At 41.5% G+C, this 13,129-nt stretch overlaps 1 protein-coding gene across 1 annotated transcript in view; it reads left to right on the top strand.

Annotated features, from left to right (window-relative positions):
* The window catches only part of PLB1 (phospholipase B1), an 85,671-nt gene extending 74,163 nt beyond the window's left edge, over positions 1–11,508 (top strand). Inside the window, exons 52-58 of the mRNA XM_061990120.1 lie at positions 559–624; positions 1,176–1,270; positions 2,434–2,515; positions 4,431–4,535; positions 5,608–5,703; positions 10,429–10,503; positions 10,967–11,508. Coding sequence (XP_061846104.1) covers positions 559–624; positions 1,176–1,270; positions 2,434–2,515; positions 4,431–4,535; positions 5,608–5,703; positions 10,429–10,503; positions 10,967–11,188 — 741 coding nt within the window. The 3' untranslated portion in view covers positions 11,189–11,508. The remainder of the gene's footprint in view (positions 1–558; positions 625–1,175; positions 1,271–2,433; positions 2,516–4,430; positions 4,536–5,607; positions 5,704–10,428; positions 10,504–10,966) is intronic.
* The last annotated feature ends 1,621 nt before the right edge of the window (positions 11,509–13,129 follow it).

Below are 13,129 nucleotides of genomic sequence, written 5' to 3' on the forward strand. Positions count from 1 at the left end.
TCTCAGTTTTGCTTGTTTTCCTTTAGAGGCTGCTGCCTGGAGCTGTTGCTCCACCAAGTAAGCTTCAATAACTGCAGCCACAAAGTCATTTTGCTTATGGGTCTTGTGGGGCCTGACTGCCACCACGTCATTCCACCAGACTGGCACTTTATAAAAAGAAAGTTACCGCTCTGTTCATAAAGCAAACTGGTTTGAGTCCCATAAAAGACATCATGAAATCAAAAAATGTGATTGATGTATTCTTTCATCAGACAAAGGTTCTGCCAAGAGCTATTACGTACCTCAGGATTTTCTGCAGAGATTAAGAGTATATATTAGTGACATAGAAACATAAGCACAATATAACCTGTGTGTATGTGGCAATAAACCTCTTGATCTGAAAATATATCTGCCAGCAAAGGCAAAATGGAGCATTGAGTCAGTATATTTTCTCGTGGGTTGCCTTGTAACTGGAGTGTCTGTGGACAACTTTGTTCAGGCAAAATTGTTTTGTTCAGCTTCTTGGTTCCAGAGGGAAGGCTGATCCTTTTTTCTTTTTCCTTTTTTAAAATTACACAGGAAACCTATTCAGTGCAAAACTATGTAAAGCACCTTCAGGATGCTCTGGATATTTTCTATGAGGAGGTAAGCTTTTTAAGATACCCTAGCAAGCTATGTTCCTGGCAAACACACTGATGTTCTCCTCAGCTCTGATAGATTGTCAGTGATTCTGTTTCACACGTAGTCATCTTCCAAATAGCTGGAGTCCAACTGCTCCTCAGCACTACGTTTCAAAGAGTGTATTAGATAATACTCATGAGAAAGTGGGCTGCAGTTCTAGAAAAACTGTGTATTTCTCAGTACTTTTGCTGTGGACCAAACATAGCACAATCTTGCTGCCAGTTTTGATGGCTAAACCAACTGCACAAGTTTTCATTTACCCTAGAGAAAATGGAAATGCCCCAGGGACTGAAGCGGCATTTCAGCTAGTTTGTACTAGCTGCCAGGAATTTTTTGGCTGACATCCATTGTATGTCTCCCTCCCCCTCCCTTTATACATCATCCTTACACATGCCGTTGGTTGCAGTCGTTGCAGTTTGCACAGACTCCCTGACCTATGGATGGCACTTCTTTCTCACTTTGTAGTGGTATCATGTTCTGTGATTTAGTATGTCTGGTTATTATAATCCATGCAGCTCCCAAGAGTCTTTGTCAACATGGTGGAGATACTGGAGATGTCTGGACTGCGTCAAATCGCAGCAAGCTCTTCAGAGTGTGCTTTGACAGCAAAGTAAGTGAGAAAAACAAGTCTTTGCCTTTAAAGTGCTTATTTTTTTTAATCAGTCTAAATTGTTTCTGCAATAGGACATCCACAGCAAGCTTTCCAAGCTGCTTTTGTTGCAGCATTTACCTAACACTGTTTCCTATCAGCCTTCTATTACTTCTTTCAGTACTTCAGCTAGAAGGCTTGTACCTGTAGATAGCAGAATCATCACTTTTCTTCTCATCCCTAAGGGTGCATGTCACAGCACAAGGCACCATATAATTGCCATACTACTGAATTTCAAAGCCTTTTTCACCCAGCCCTTCACTGCTCAGGAACACATCCCTGATGCCTCTTCTTATATTCAGTGCTGCATTTCCTGCGGTGCAGGCTGGGCTGCATGCTGCAGAGTGCACCATCAGAAATTGCTTTACACACCTAATGGACTAGACTAAAATCTGAGCTCAAAGAAGATGGAGAGTCTTGTTTTTGAAATCAGTAGTGCCTTTACAGGAGTCAGTATGGACATGAAAAGGCTCTTTAGCAGAGAAAGGTGTAACAAAGACCAGTGCTTGGAAGCTGATGCCTAATGAATTCAAATGAAGTTAGGCACAGATTTCTAATAATAGAAACAATTAACTCCTGGAACACACTAGAAGGGAAAATAATGAATTGACTGTCTTACTTGATGTCTTTGTATTTGTTCCAAGCACCTTCTTAGAGGATGCATTTCAGTGCAGCACAAGTTGTTACCTCTTGATACAGGGATAACAGGATAAAATACAGTGGTTTGAGTTAAGAGACTACATGAACTTTTTCTCTTTTTCTCTTTTCTACCTTTAAACCTTCAGAGTTCTGAAAATCTGCTGTAAACCTATATGTAAGGGGCTTGGATTTTTTTGTTCTAACTCATGTGGTTTCTACTAGTGTGTGGCATACTAAATGCTTTTGTGTTTGACTCAAGAGCCCTTGATCCTGCAGCTCTTACCAGCTGTGACAGATGTTCACTTCGAAAACTAAGTCAGTGGTTTTTTTCTGAAGTATCCGTCTCTAAGTTAACAAGGTGTCTCTCCTTCAGTATGTGAGCTTTGAACACCTATCCTGAGCTTCTTGAAGAATGCACATAATGCTGAAGAATTGCATGGGCTATTCCAGGTTGTCTTTTAATTCAAGTATTTCTTTCATTGAAGGAATGTTTGCCCATGTTACTTAAACCCTGAGGAAAATTCTTCTGAACTACAAGAGATTGAGAGGGTTAATAGAGATTTTCAGGTAATACTTTGATTCTGTAACTGATTGCCTCGTGTCTTTTTATATTGCTTCCCTCACTGCCCTTCCTCTCATGCATATCCTCACCAGGACAGAGAGGGTTGACTGGGAAACAGCTTGTCTATAGTCTTAACTAAAACCCTACCCAGCTAACCAGTTTGCAGCAGTGTAAGTCTTTCTGCACTGCCTTATAATTTTACCTCAGTTCTGCGCTGGAGGCAGATTGTGACTGACTCTGTTTCCAGTTGCTGTTTTGACAGCTGAAAAGGACTTACTGATAATGGCTGTTCTGTTGATATGTGTTTGTCTATTATAAATCCAATGTACATCTCACATGACTTACCATGTCCCTGCAAAGGTGACAAATTACCTTGCTGGGTTTTTTTTTTTTGTGGTAACAATTAGCAAAGAACTAAACCAACCCGATACTCCTTTCTTTTGCCATGGGCTAAGAGTGTGCACATAAATAGCTTACCATGGGTCAGCTTGCTATCTGAGAATAACTTTTCATAGCCTCAGGCTCAAGATTCACTTAAATTTAACAAAGGCTATGAATAGCTATTGGAGCAGAAGGTTTTTCCATTATTCCATCCTTTGAAAACAGCAATCACTGTATCAGTTCACATTATGTTCTCCAGTCCTCTGTTCTAGCTGTAGTAGTGGATGTTATTTGATGAATCTGACAATGATCACAATAATCCATCTTGCAAAATGCAATGTGCCCTCATGGCCAAGAGGTAACCTGGGGTACATGAATAAGAGTGTGAACAGCAGGTCAGGGGAAGTTCTCGTCCCCTTCTACTCTACCCTGGTAAGGCCACATCTGGAGTACTATGTTCTGGGCTCCCCAGCTCAAGAGAGAACAGAGAACTTCTGGAGAGAGTCCAGTGGAGGGTTGCAAAGATGATCAGGGGACTGGAGCATCTTCCTTATGAGGAAAGGCTGTGGGACCTGGGGCTTTTTTGCCTTAAGAGAAGACTCGGAGTGGGGGAACCTTATCCACACTTATAAATACCTAAAGGGTGGGTGTTGAGAGAGTGGGGTTGAGTCTTTTTTTCTGCAGTGCCCAGTGACAGGACAAGTGGTAATGGGCATGAGCTGGAACACGGGAAGTTCCACTTGAACATGAGGAGAGACTTCTTTCCTGTGAAGGTGTAGAGTCTCCTTCTCTGAAGGTTTTCAAACCCACTTGGACGTGTTCCTGTGTGACCTGATAGATGTGGAACTGTTTTAGCAGGTGGTTGGACGAGCTGATCTCTGGAGGTCCCTTTCAAGCCCTACCACTCTGTGATTCTGTGAAAATACTTGTATAAACTCACCTAGGGAGACATTTTCCTTAACTAAGGAAGTGAGGTTAGGAGTGTTTTGAGATCTGATGAGGAGGATTAGAATGTACAAGTTGGCAAGTTACAAGGAGATGTTTTTACTATCTGTATAAAAGTCTATTTCCCTAGTTTTCAAAAGTGGCAGGTGATTTGTCAGCGCTTAAGTTTAATTCTATTTCAAGCAAAATCAAACACTCTTCAGTCTCAAGTTGGCCTTCCAAGTTCATTTGTCTTGTTACCATTTTAGCCTTGTTCCCTTTGTAAATTCTCTGTAAATTTGAATCTCATTTTGATTGTGCAACACGGATTTCTATACATAAGGTACAAACTACTTTTAAAATTATTATTATTAAGCAAGATTACATTTCAAATGAACCTAGTTACTGTGCATTTTCCTCATGAAAATCTCTTCATGAGACATTATTTTCTTAGCCATTCTCTGGACTACTTTATACTAGTTAACTTCACTTGTACTAATAATTTATAAGTTCCTACATTGAAAGAAGTGTAATAGGCATGTTTTTGCTAGCTGAAAAATGTTAGATGAACCTTGTAAGTAACTTTTCTCTTCCCAATCATGCAACTCCATACAGGCTGAAGCCTTGCAGCTGGTCAGCAGTGGTCGGTATGAAGAGCGTGAGGATTTTGCAGTGGTCATGCAGCCCTTTTTCCGAAACACCTTGTTGCCCCTGGATAGCGTAAGTCCTGTTTTCCTTTCCCTTTATGAAGAAACTAGTATCTTGGTTTCTCTGAGGTAGTAGGATTTATGCCACAAGGACTGTGTTTTCTCTTTGCACAGCGTAGCAGCACAGAGTGGAACCTGTGATAAGACAGGAAAGACTGTGCTGCCTGTGAATGAAAATGGCTTTAGGAATCATTTGTAGTGTGCACACACTAAATCTAAGCACCCACTGGCTTTGTCTAAACTACATGTTGGTTCCCCTCTTGCTTCCCGTGGTAGGAACTTGGTTGGCATTCACCACAATTTTCTTCTGACGTAGGTTATTGAATAAATTCAATTTGCCTTCATGCAGAGACCAGCACTTGCATGCCTGGCTTATCACAGCCTCAAAACAGGAAGCAACCTTAGAGATCAAATACTAATTCTCCTTGTTTTCTCTAGCCTTAGCACTATTTATGCTGTATATTTAGGGATACAAATATTTCAGCATTAATCCTTACCAAAACCACTCAGTTTTGCATAATACTGATTCTTTTGTCGTTATCACCCCAGTTTTGTTGTGGCAGCCTTCAGGTCCAAAGAATTGTTATCGTATTGAAACTGATGAGGCAAATTATCCCTAAGACAGACATTTACCACAACTGGACAAACCCATGATTTTTAATGATGCCTGAAATTCAGCAAAATTTCAACACCTGAAAGGTTATAAGTCTGAGTTGTGGAAGTTTAACAAGCAAGAATAAGCAACCAGTTTTCTGTCACTTCTGTTCAAGGTGGAATGTGGGTCAATGGCAGAGCCCACATGAGAGCTGTAACTGTTGATTTAATGACAAATTTCTGTTTGTTATGGAAATTGCTGTGTAAAGTTCATCAAGCTGCATTACATGGAAAGTTCTCAAGATGCAGAAGTCAGATCACAGTTAGAAGTACCCAAATTTGTTTGCAGTGCCAAAATATAAGCATATTGTCTTTAGGAAGATACCAAAATTGTGAAGTAGCTATGCCAAGTACAGTGCACTATTAGATGTAATATGTCAGATGTCAAAGGTCAAAATGTGCTTAGAAAAACATTTTTGCTCTTACTGCAGAACGGCAAGCCTGATCTGAGTTTCTTTGCTGCAGACTGCTTTCATTTCAGTGCAAGAGGCTACGCTGAGATGGCCATAGCTCTCTGGAATAATATGGTAAGATATTATGACCTAGATTCTGTGTGTTTGTGGCTGCAGTCCCCACAAAAGATCGGGAGAAAGGTGTCTGAAACAAAACAGTAAGAAATGAAATTGATATCCTGACCAGCAGGAGCTGCTCAACTCTGAGACCTTACTCAGTCTGCATTGCTTAGGAAAACAATCCAAAGCCATCATAGAATCACAGAATTGTTCTGATTGGAAAAGACCTTTTAAGATCAAGTCCAACCACTAACCTCACACTGCCAAGCCCACCACTAAACCATGTCTCTCAGTATCTCATCTACGTGTCTTTTAAATATCTCCAGGGATGGTGACTCCACCACCTCCCTGGGCAGCCTGTTGCAGTGTTTAACAACACTGTCGGTGAAAAAGTTCATATGCAGTTCTAAATTTCTCCTATCACAACTTGAGGCCATCTCTTCTTGTCCTATCACTTGTTACTTGGGAGAAGAGATTGATCCTCACCTCAATACAGCCTCCTTTCACGTAGTTGTAGAAAGTGACTGTGTTGCATAAACATTTTAAGTCTTGAGCTCATTTGAAGTGAGAAATCCTGAGAGTCTTAATGTGATGGGAGTCCTGATTGATAATAAGCTAACTATGAGCCAGCAATGTGCCCTCATGGCCAAGAAGGCCAATGGCATCCTGGGATGCATCAAGAAGAGTGTGGCCAGCATGTCAAGGGAGGTCCTTTTCCCCTCTACTCTGCCCCGGTGAGGCCTCATGTGGAGTCCTGTGTCCAGTTCTGGGCTACTCAGCTCAAGAGGGACAGAGAACTTCTGGAGAGAGTCCAGTGCAGGGCCACCGAGATGATCAGGGGACTGGAGCATCTTCCTTATGAGGAAAGGCTGCAGGAACTGGGGCTGTTTAGTCTGGAGAAGAGGAGATTGAGGGGAGATATTATTAACATTTATAAATATCTAAAGGGTGGGTGTCAGGAGGTTGGGACATCCTTTTTTTCTATAGTAGCTAGCAACAGGACAAGGGGTAATGGGATGAAGCTGGAACACAGAAAGTTCCACTTAAACATAAGAAAAACTATTTCACTGTGAGAGTGAGAGAGCCCTGGCACAGGCTGCCCAGAGGGGTTGTGGAGTCTCCTTCCTTGGAGGTCCTCAAGACCCGCCTGGACATGTTCCTATGCGACCTGATCTAGGTGACCCTGCTTCTGCAGGGTGGTTGGACTAGATGATCTCTAAAGGTCTTCCATTTTATGATTCTATGATTCTAATAAAAAATTCCCCTCTCCTATGGTAAATAACTTGCATTAAAGCAAAAAATCGGCCGTGTTAAATATTCAGCATGACAGGTTTCCCAAAAATGTCTGTTGAATGAGAATGAATTCTGTTAGATTTATTAGGAAAACATACATGTGATTGAATATTTTCTGCCATTAATATTATGGACATGTTGAACCACCCACTCTAGTATCTGAAGCAATTCTAGTAGAGTCATTCAAACTAATGGGGGGCTGGAGTCACAACTATGTTGCCTCTGTTTGCAAACACATTGCTTCTGTCGTTTTGGGGGAAATAACAGCTTTTGAATAATGCTGGAAGAATGTGTAAGAGGCACATGCTGGACTTGATAACCCCAAGGCCAATTTGGGAAGTCAGTTACTTTCAGAACAATGTCCCATGGTGTAAGGAAGACTGACATTTTTACGCCAGAGACTCTTTTCTCACAAACAGCAGTACCCAAACACTTTGTGGTAGCAGAAATCCTGTATCCTAGTCTGTACAGAAGCAGGCATAAATGGAGAGGAATTTCTTTTCGGTTCAAGTAAAAGTTTCAGCAAGATAAGAAACTTACAGGGTACTGCAGAATGAGCTTGAGCACAAGGACTGGGAAATGCAAAGCAGACATATGTGCAATTGCCCAGTATAACATATAAGCTGTAAGTCCAGGGTTCTTGAAAACAATCAATGTACAGTGCATGCACATTCTCTGAGTAATTTACTACGCATGCACAGTGAACCTGCCTGTTTTCCATTAGCCTACCTTGTCTGGGGCTCCAGATGACAGCAGTCTGGGAGGCTACATTGTGCAGTAGCTTGAATAGGGCCCATGGTGGCCTAGAAACTCCAGGCATATGTAGAATACATTCCAATTGAGTATGGTTGCAGGTTTGAAGAAGAAAAAACAGATAATACCTGGACATATGGGGGCCTTAAGTTTGTTTTCTGTTGCCACGTGGTGTTCCTACTGGCCATTACTCATTCCTGAATCACCATCAGTCCTTTATCTATGCCACCAGCATTTTATTCTGTCCAGATTGTCACTCATTTCCTATTGATATAGAGCTTTCCACTGAGGTGGTGGGGATCGGGTTCTCATGATGCAAAATGCAACTACTCCCTTCTGTAGAGATCTGTCAATCTACGCCAACCAGAGATTTTACTGTTTACAATTTAAATCTAGTTCTTGTTGACCTGCTTCTGCAGGGGGGTTGGACTAGATGATCTCTAAAGATCTCTTCCAACCCTACCATTCTATGATTCTATGATTACTGCTTTTTGCTTGCAGTCCATATACGGTGAGGCTGTGCAAGCTTACTGTAAGGCCGTATTGTTTCCCTGTTCCCTGAAAAGCTCAGCAGGCTGCAGGCTTATGGCCAAATGACATGGATTCTTGTCAGTACGGATAAAAGGCCAGACTGTGCCTAGCCACTGCGTGGGTATGCAGGGATGGAGATGGCTTAAGTAGCTCTCTCACTGTGACGTTCTTTGCCCTATTTGCTTCATGCAAAGAAAAGCATGCTGCTTCTTTTTGAAGCCAGAAGACTCTACAGCCTTAAGGGGCCCCCACCAGTCCTAAATCCACCTAATCAGTCCCCTGGCCCAGAGAAGAGAATGCGGACAAAGCGTTTCTGCCCCCATGTTTGCCCTATGCTCTAGAGGAGCTGTCTGTTTCTTCCAGCAGTTGCCCTGTACACTCATGGGTATGGGCATAGTCTCATCTTCAAGCTCAGATGCTAATACTCCTGAGGAACAGATCGCATCGAGATGACACAAGCATGGCTGGCTACAGAATTTTGTAGCTTATCATCCTTTGCCTGGGCTCTGTGCCAGACTCTTTACCAAGTACCCTGGCACAGGGAGTATTACAATTATCTGCAAATAGCCAGTCCTACCACAGAGAGAATGCTAGAGGATATGAGACACATCTTACAGACAACCATACCAGAATTGGAGCTATTCCCTTTAAGATGCAACAAAACTACCAAATTCAGTCTTCATAACAGTAGCTGGTGAGCAGGCCAAGTGACTGAGACTTATAAAAGATCATCAGAACCCTATGACAATCAGCAAAACTTGTCATTCTGTTTTGCTTCTCATCTTCTTTCCACTTGTTAGCTTTTTTCTCTTCCCTAGAGACCTAGCTATGGTTCCTATCTCTTTTAATTTTTCAGTCTGTACTTTCTTTCTTTAGTTTTTTCTTTTGCCCCCTCCTTTTTCTTTTTATTTTTTCTTCCTTTTTTCCTCTTTCCTTTTTTCTTCTTTTTTCCTCTTTTCCCTCCCTTTTTCTTTTTTCCTTCCTTTTTTCTTTATCCTCTTTCTTTGCTTCCTTTTATTTTTTCCTTTTTCCTCCATTTTTTTTCTTTCTTTTTTTTCTTCTTTCCTGCTCCTTTTTTCCTCTTTTTTCTTCTTTCTTTTTTTTTTAAGCAAACCAGAGAGAAAGTATTCCCAGTGTTTTCCATATGAAAATCTTATTAATAGAACTTGTTTTCTCTGTGTTGTGTTGGGCTTATTTCTCTCCAACACAGAGCTGACACTTCAATCACTTGAGTGCAGTAGATGCATGTATGGACAACAGCAGAAGCAACAGCACTCCTCTGCACTGTATTCACAGAAGTGCTGGATGACAGCTCTGCTATTCTTTATCAGCCAACCCTGCAGTCATTACTTCAGGCATGCCCATACACAGTTGTAAACACTTCAGTTGACATGACTGAGCAAGCCTCTACTTGTCAGCTTAACTATGGTAACAGATGGTATGTGCAGTCCTAACCAAGCCACAAGTGCTGCGCCATTGACCTGCACATATTTTGAGTTTGAGATGGACTCAAGGTGAGCGTATGGTCAGCTATTGCAACTTAGCTGACAACTGACAGAATAAAACCCCCTATTTAGCTCACTTCTTGCAACCTTGTGAACTTAGCCTCAGCTAAAACTCCCAGGGAATTTCTTGTCTGGATGAAGACTGCAAAGGTTGGCCCAGGCTCATCCTGTCTCTAACTCCATGTTGTTTCTCAAGTTAATTCCATCACTGTGACACCTAAGCATCTTTCTTTCAGTACTATGCTACTACATCCGTCGTGTTTGATTTTTCTTCTTTGTGGTTTGTACTGTCATTTGAGATGTGTACGTGGGAGAACTGGGTGTATAGTGAACCACTTTGTTTTAGCAGAATATTTAAAATATGTGGTATTCAGAGTTATTTTCTCCTCTATTCAATGCAAAAGAAGGAAAGGCTTCTCCTGTTCCTTTCTTCCAGAGGGAGTTTTTCTGCGGACACTACATCAGATTCTCAATGTCTTCAGTTCATGAGTGTTAAAATGTTTGGAAACTTTCCGGTGACCTGTGAAACTTTCCTTCTACTATATTTCTTCATTGCTGCAAGCACCAAAAGATTGGATAAAAAGTTGTAACCACTCAGGAGAGTCTGAGAAGGGAAAAAACCCATCATTATGTTTACTATTGCTTTTCTCTTCTCCAGTTGGAGCCAATTGTCGAAAAGCAGACTTACAACAACTTTACCCATGAAAGATCAAAACTCAAGTGTCCAAACCCAGTAAGTAAACACCAAGACGTCCATACTTTCCATTATCCACTTTTATTTTGCTCCTTTCTTCTTATTGGTAAAATTCTGTAAGAAAGTATCTTTGTGAAGGCTTTAAACAACTAAAAATATGCTCCTTTTTTGTTACACACAGGAAAATCTACTTAAAATTTAATGCAAAAGAAAAAAAGATCTTTGCAGCAGAGGAAAGGCTCATTTAAGCCAGTTTTAATGAGTCTATGTCTGCTGCAAGCTAATTTGGAAATGATGCCATTATTCTCTGATATGGATTCTTTTTTCGTTTATTTTAGGAACTTTCAGGCAATAGGGCAGGGAAGATTTTGAGCTACGATAGATAACAGATAGTCTGTCTAAAGATTGACAGTTCCTCTCTGGAGAGGGGTAATGGCATAATATCTGAATGCTGCCTGTTGACTGGCCTATGATCAGCAAAACCTCTGCTCTCCATTTGCAGGAGAAACCTTTTCTTTCCACAATGAGAAACAGTGGATTCAGAAGTTCAGAGGTCAACTTGGAGAAAACCGTACCTTCAGTCCCCTTCTGGGCTGTCATTGTGGCTGCAGTAGCTGGAGTCCTGGCGGGTTCTTTACTCATCTGGCTTGTGTCAGGAAGAAAAGCCAAGAGGCACCAACATGAGACTGGCACAAAAAGCAATATGAAAACAACACCTCTGTAAAGCAAGTGGAACTAAAATCTCTGGTGTGATACAGAATGCAGCAGAATAAAAAAACCTATTGGATATAAATGAAGCTTCTTGGTTAGCCAGGAATTTTGGGGCCCAATAATCTTGATCAGAAATGTACTATAGGATAAGCTTCTGCAGGTCAGTTGCAGATCATCATCAGGGGATGAAGTTCAAAGTGTTAAAGCTTTTTCACTCTGGGATGCAATTCTCCATTTCATGGATATTTCTCAGGCTGGTAATTGCTTGCATGAAGTGAGAAAACTTTCATGCATCTTGGCACCTTAATTGCACATCTGCCCTTTTTTCTTATAAAACTGTACATAAAATATTACATACAAGTCCATGGTTGTGACTTTGTACTCCCCAGTAACAATGTAGGTGAGATAAAAAAGAAAAGCTATGGTTTCAAAAATTAGATTCCAGCAAGGCCATTGAGTTGAAGGTGCTATGGTCATTCTACACAGAAAAGTTCAATGCCATGGAAACATCTTTAAGCCAAATTCTGAGCAACCTGGACCATTCTTGTGTCATCCCTGGTGCAGTGCTGGGCAGTGCAGCTACAATAACTGCACCTTGAACTCCAGACTCCATCTGTCAGGGACTGGATGAGAACCTGGGCCACATGCATCACTCCAAGGCTAAATAGCCCAGGGCAGTCCTGAATCCCCCTGCCCACTGCTGTAATAGCAGCTGTTTCCAGAATGATGATTCCTGTGAAGAAGGACATGCTCCACTAGCATGCAGTAAGTAAGGGGTTATAAAAAATGAGATAGCTGATTGGCAACCTAACCTGGCTGAACCTTTCTCATAGGACCTGTGGTGTGTTAGGTCTCACAGACTGGGCTCTCCATGGCTGTTCTCCAAAGAGAAACTCACAAAATTTACTAAGCCCGGAGGAGATCATTCCTGGAAATTACATTCCTTGTTTTATACTTGCAGGTGCAATTCATATGATCTGGTAATACAGAGGACACTTCAAAGGTTCCCTGTGATCTTGCTTTCCAGTATCTTTGTTATTTCCCATGTCAAATACTTCAAATTTTGGTTTTACTGACGCTGACGTCTGGTTTGCACTGATGCGGGTGGGTTTTTTGGGTTTGTTTGGTTTTGGGTCTTTTTTGGCGAGGTGTGCCACATTCTACTCCAGAAGTGCAAACAGGGAGAAAATGAAAATGTTTTGGGGAAGAAAATGTTCTGGGCTTCCTAAATCTAGTCATTGTGCACACAGAAGGTATTCAGACTCCTCCTTTCTTTTTCATTTCATTCCTGTCATTGTCCTTGCAAAGGTACATAGAGCTGGGTAAAACACCTGTTGTATAGTCAGTTTTCAGGGGCTGTAGCTCCACTCAGCTCTCCTTTGATCTGCACTGAAAGGTCGAACTTTTATTTGCCTAAATCATATCTACAGATGTGTGTCTGAGAGCTCTCCATGCAGCTCTAAGTGGGGATATATTTTGAATGCAAAACAGAAGCACCTGCATCTTGTTTCAGCAGCACAGGCATCTCTGCTGCTCTCCCTGTACCTTTCTTCACTGTGAGTCATTAACTATCCACTTGATATCCCAGCCATCAGTACTCATTTAGCTCAGTAAATGGAAGCAAACACAGCCTCAAACCTGCAATGCAGGAGACAAGATTTACTGCATTTTGGTCCATTACACAGCACCTTCATCACAGATACATTCTAAAATATGAGCTTCATGAGTGAGGAACCTGCACAAATATCTCAGTGAATCATGAGGGCTACAATCTCCTCTCATCCCTAAATGTTGTTCCTGTGAGTCCTCTTTCCTTCTGGGAGCTTGAATAGCCATTGCTCATAGACTTCTTGGCTTGGGAAGGAGGAAAAAAGATGGAGCTCTCTGCAGAACCTTTCATTAGTACTGGATATTGCAAAGGAAACTCCAAACAGTACTTCAGAGCTGATTTACC

The sequence above is a fragment of the Colius striatus genome, chromosome 2 (assembly GCF_028858725.1).
Source record: "Colius striatus isolate bColStr4 chromosome 2, bColStr4.1.hap1, whole genome shotgun sequence".
In the NCBI taxonomy this organism is placed as follows: domain Eukaryota; kingdom Metazoa; phylum Chordata; class Aves; order Coliiformes; family Coliidae; genus Colius; species Colius striatus.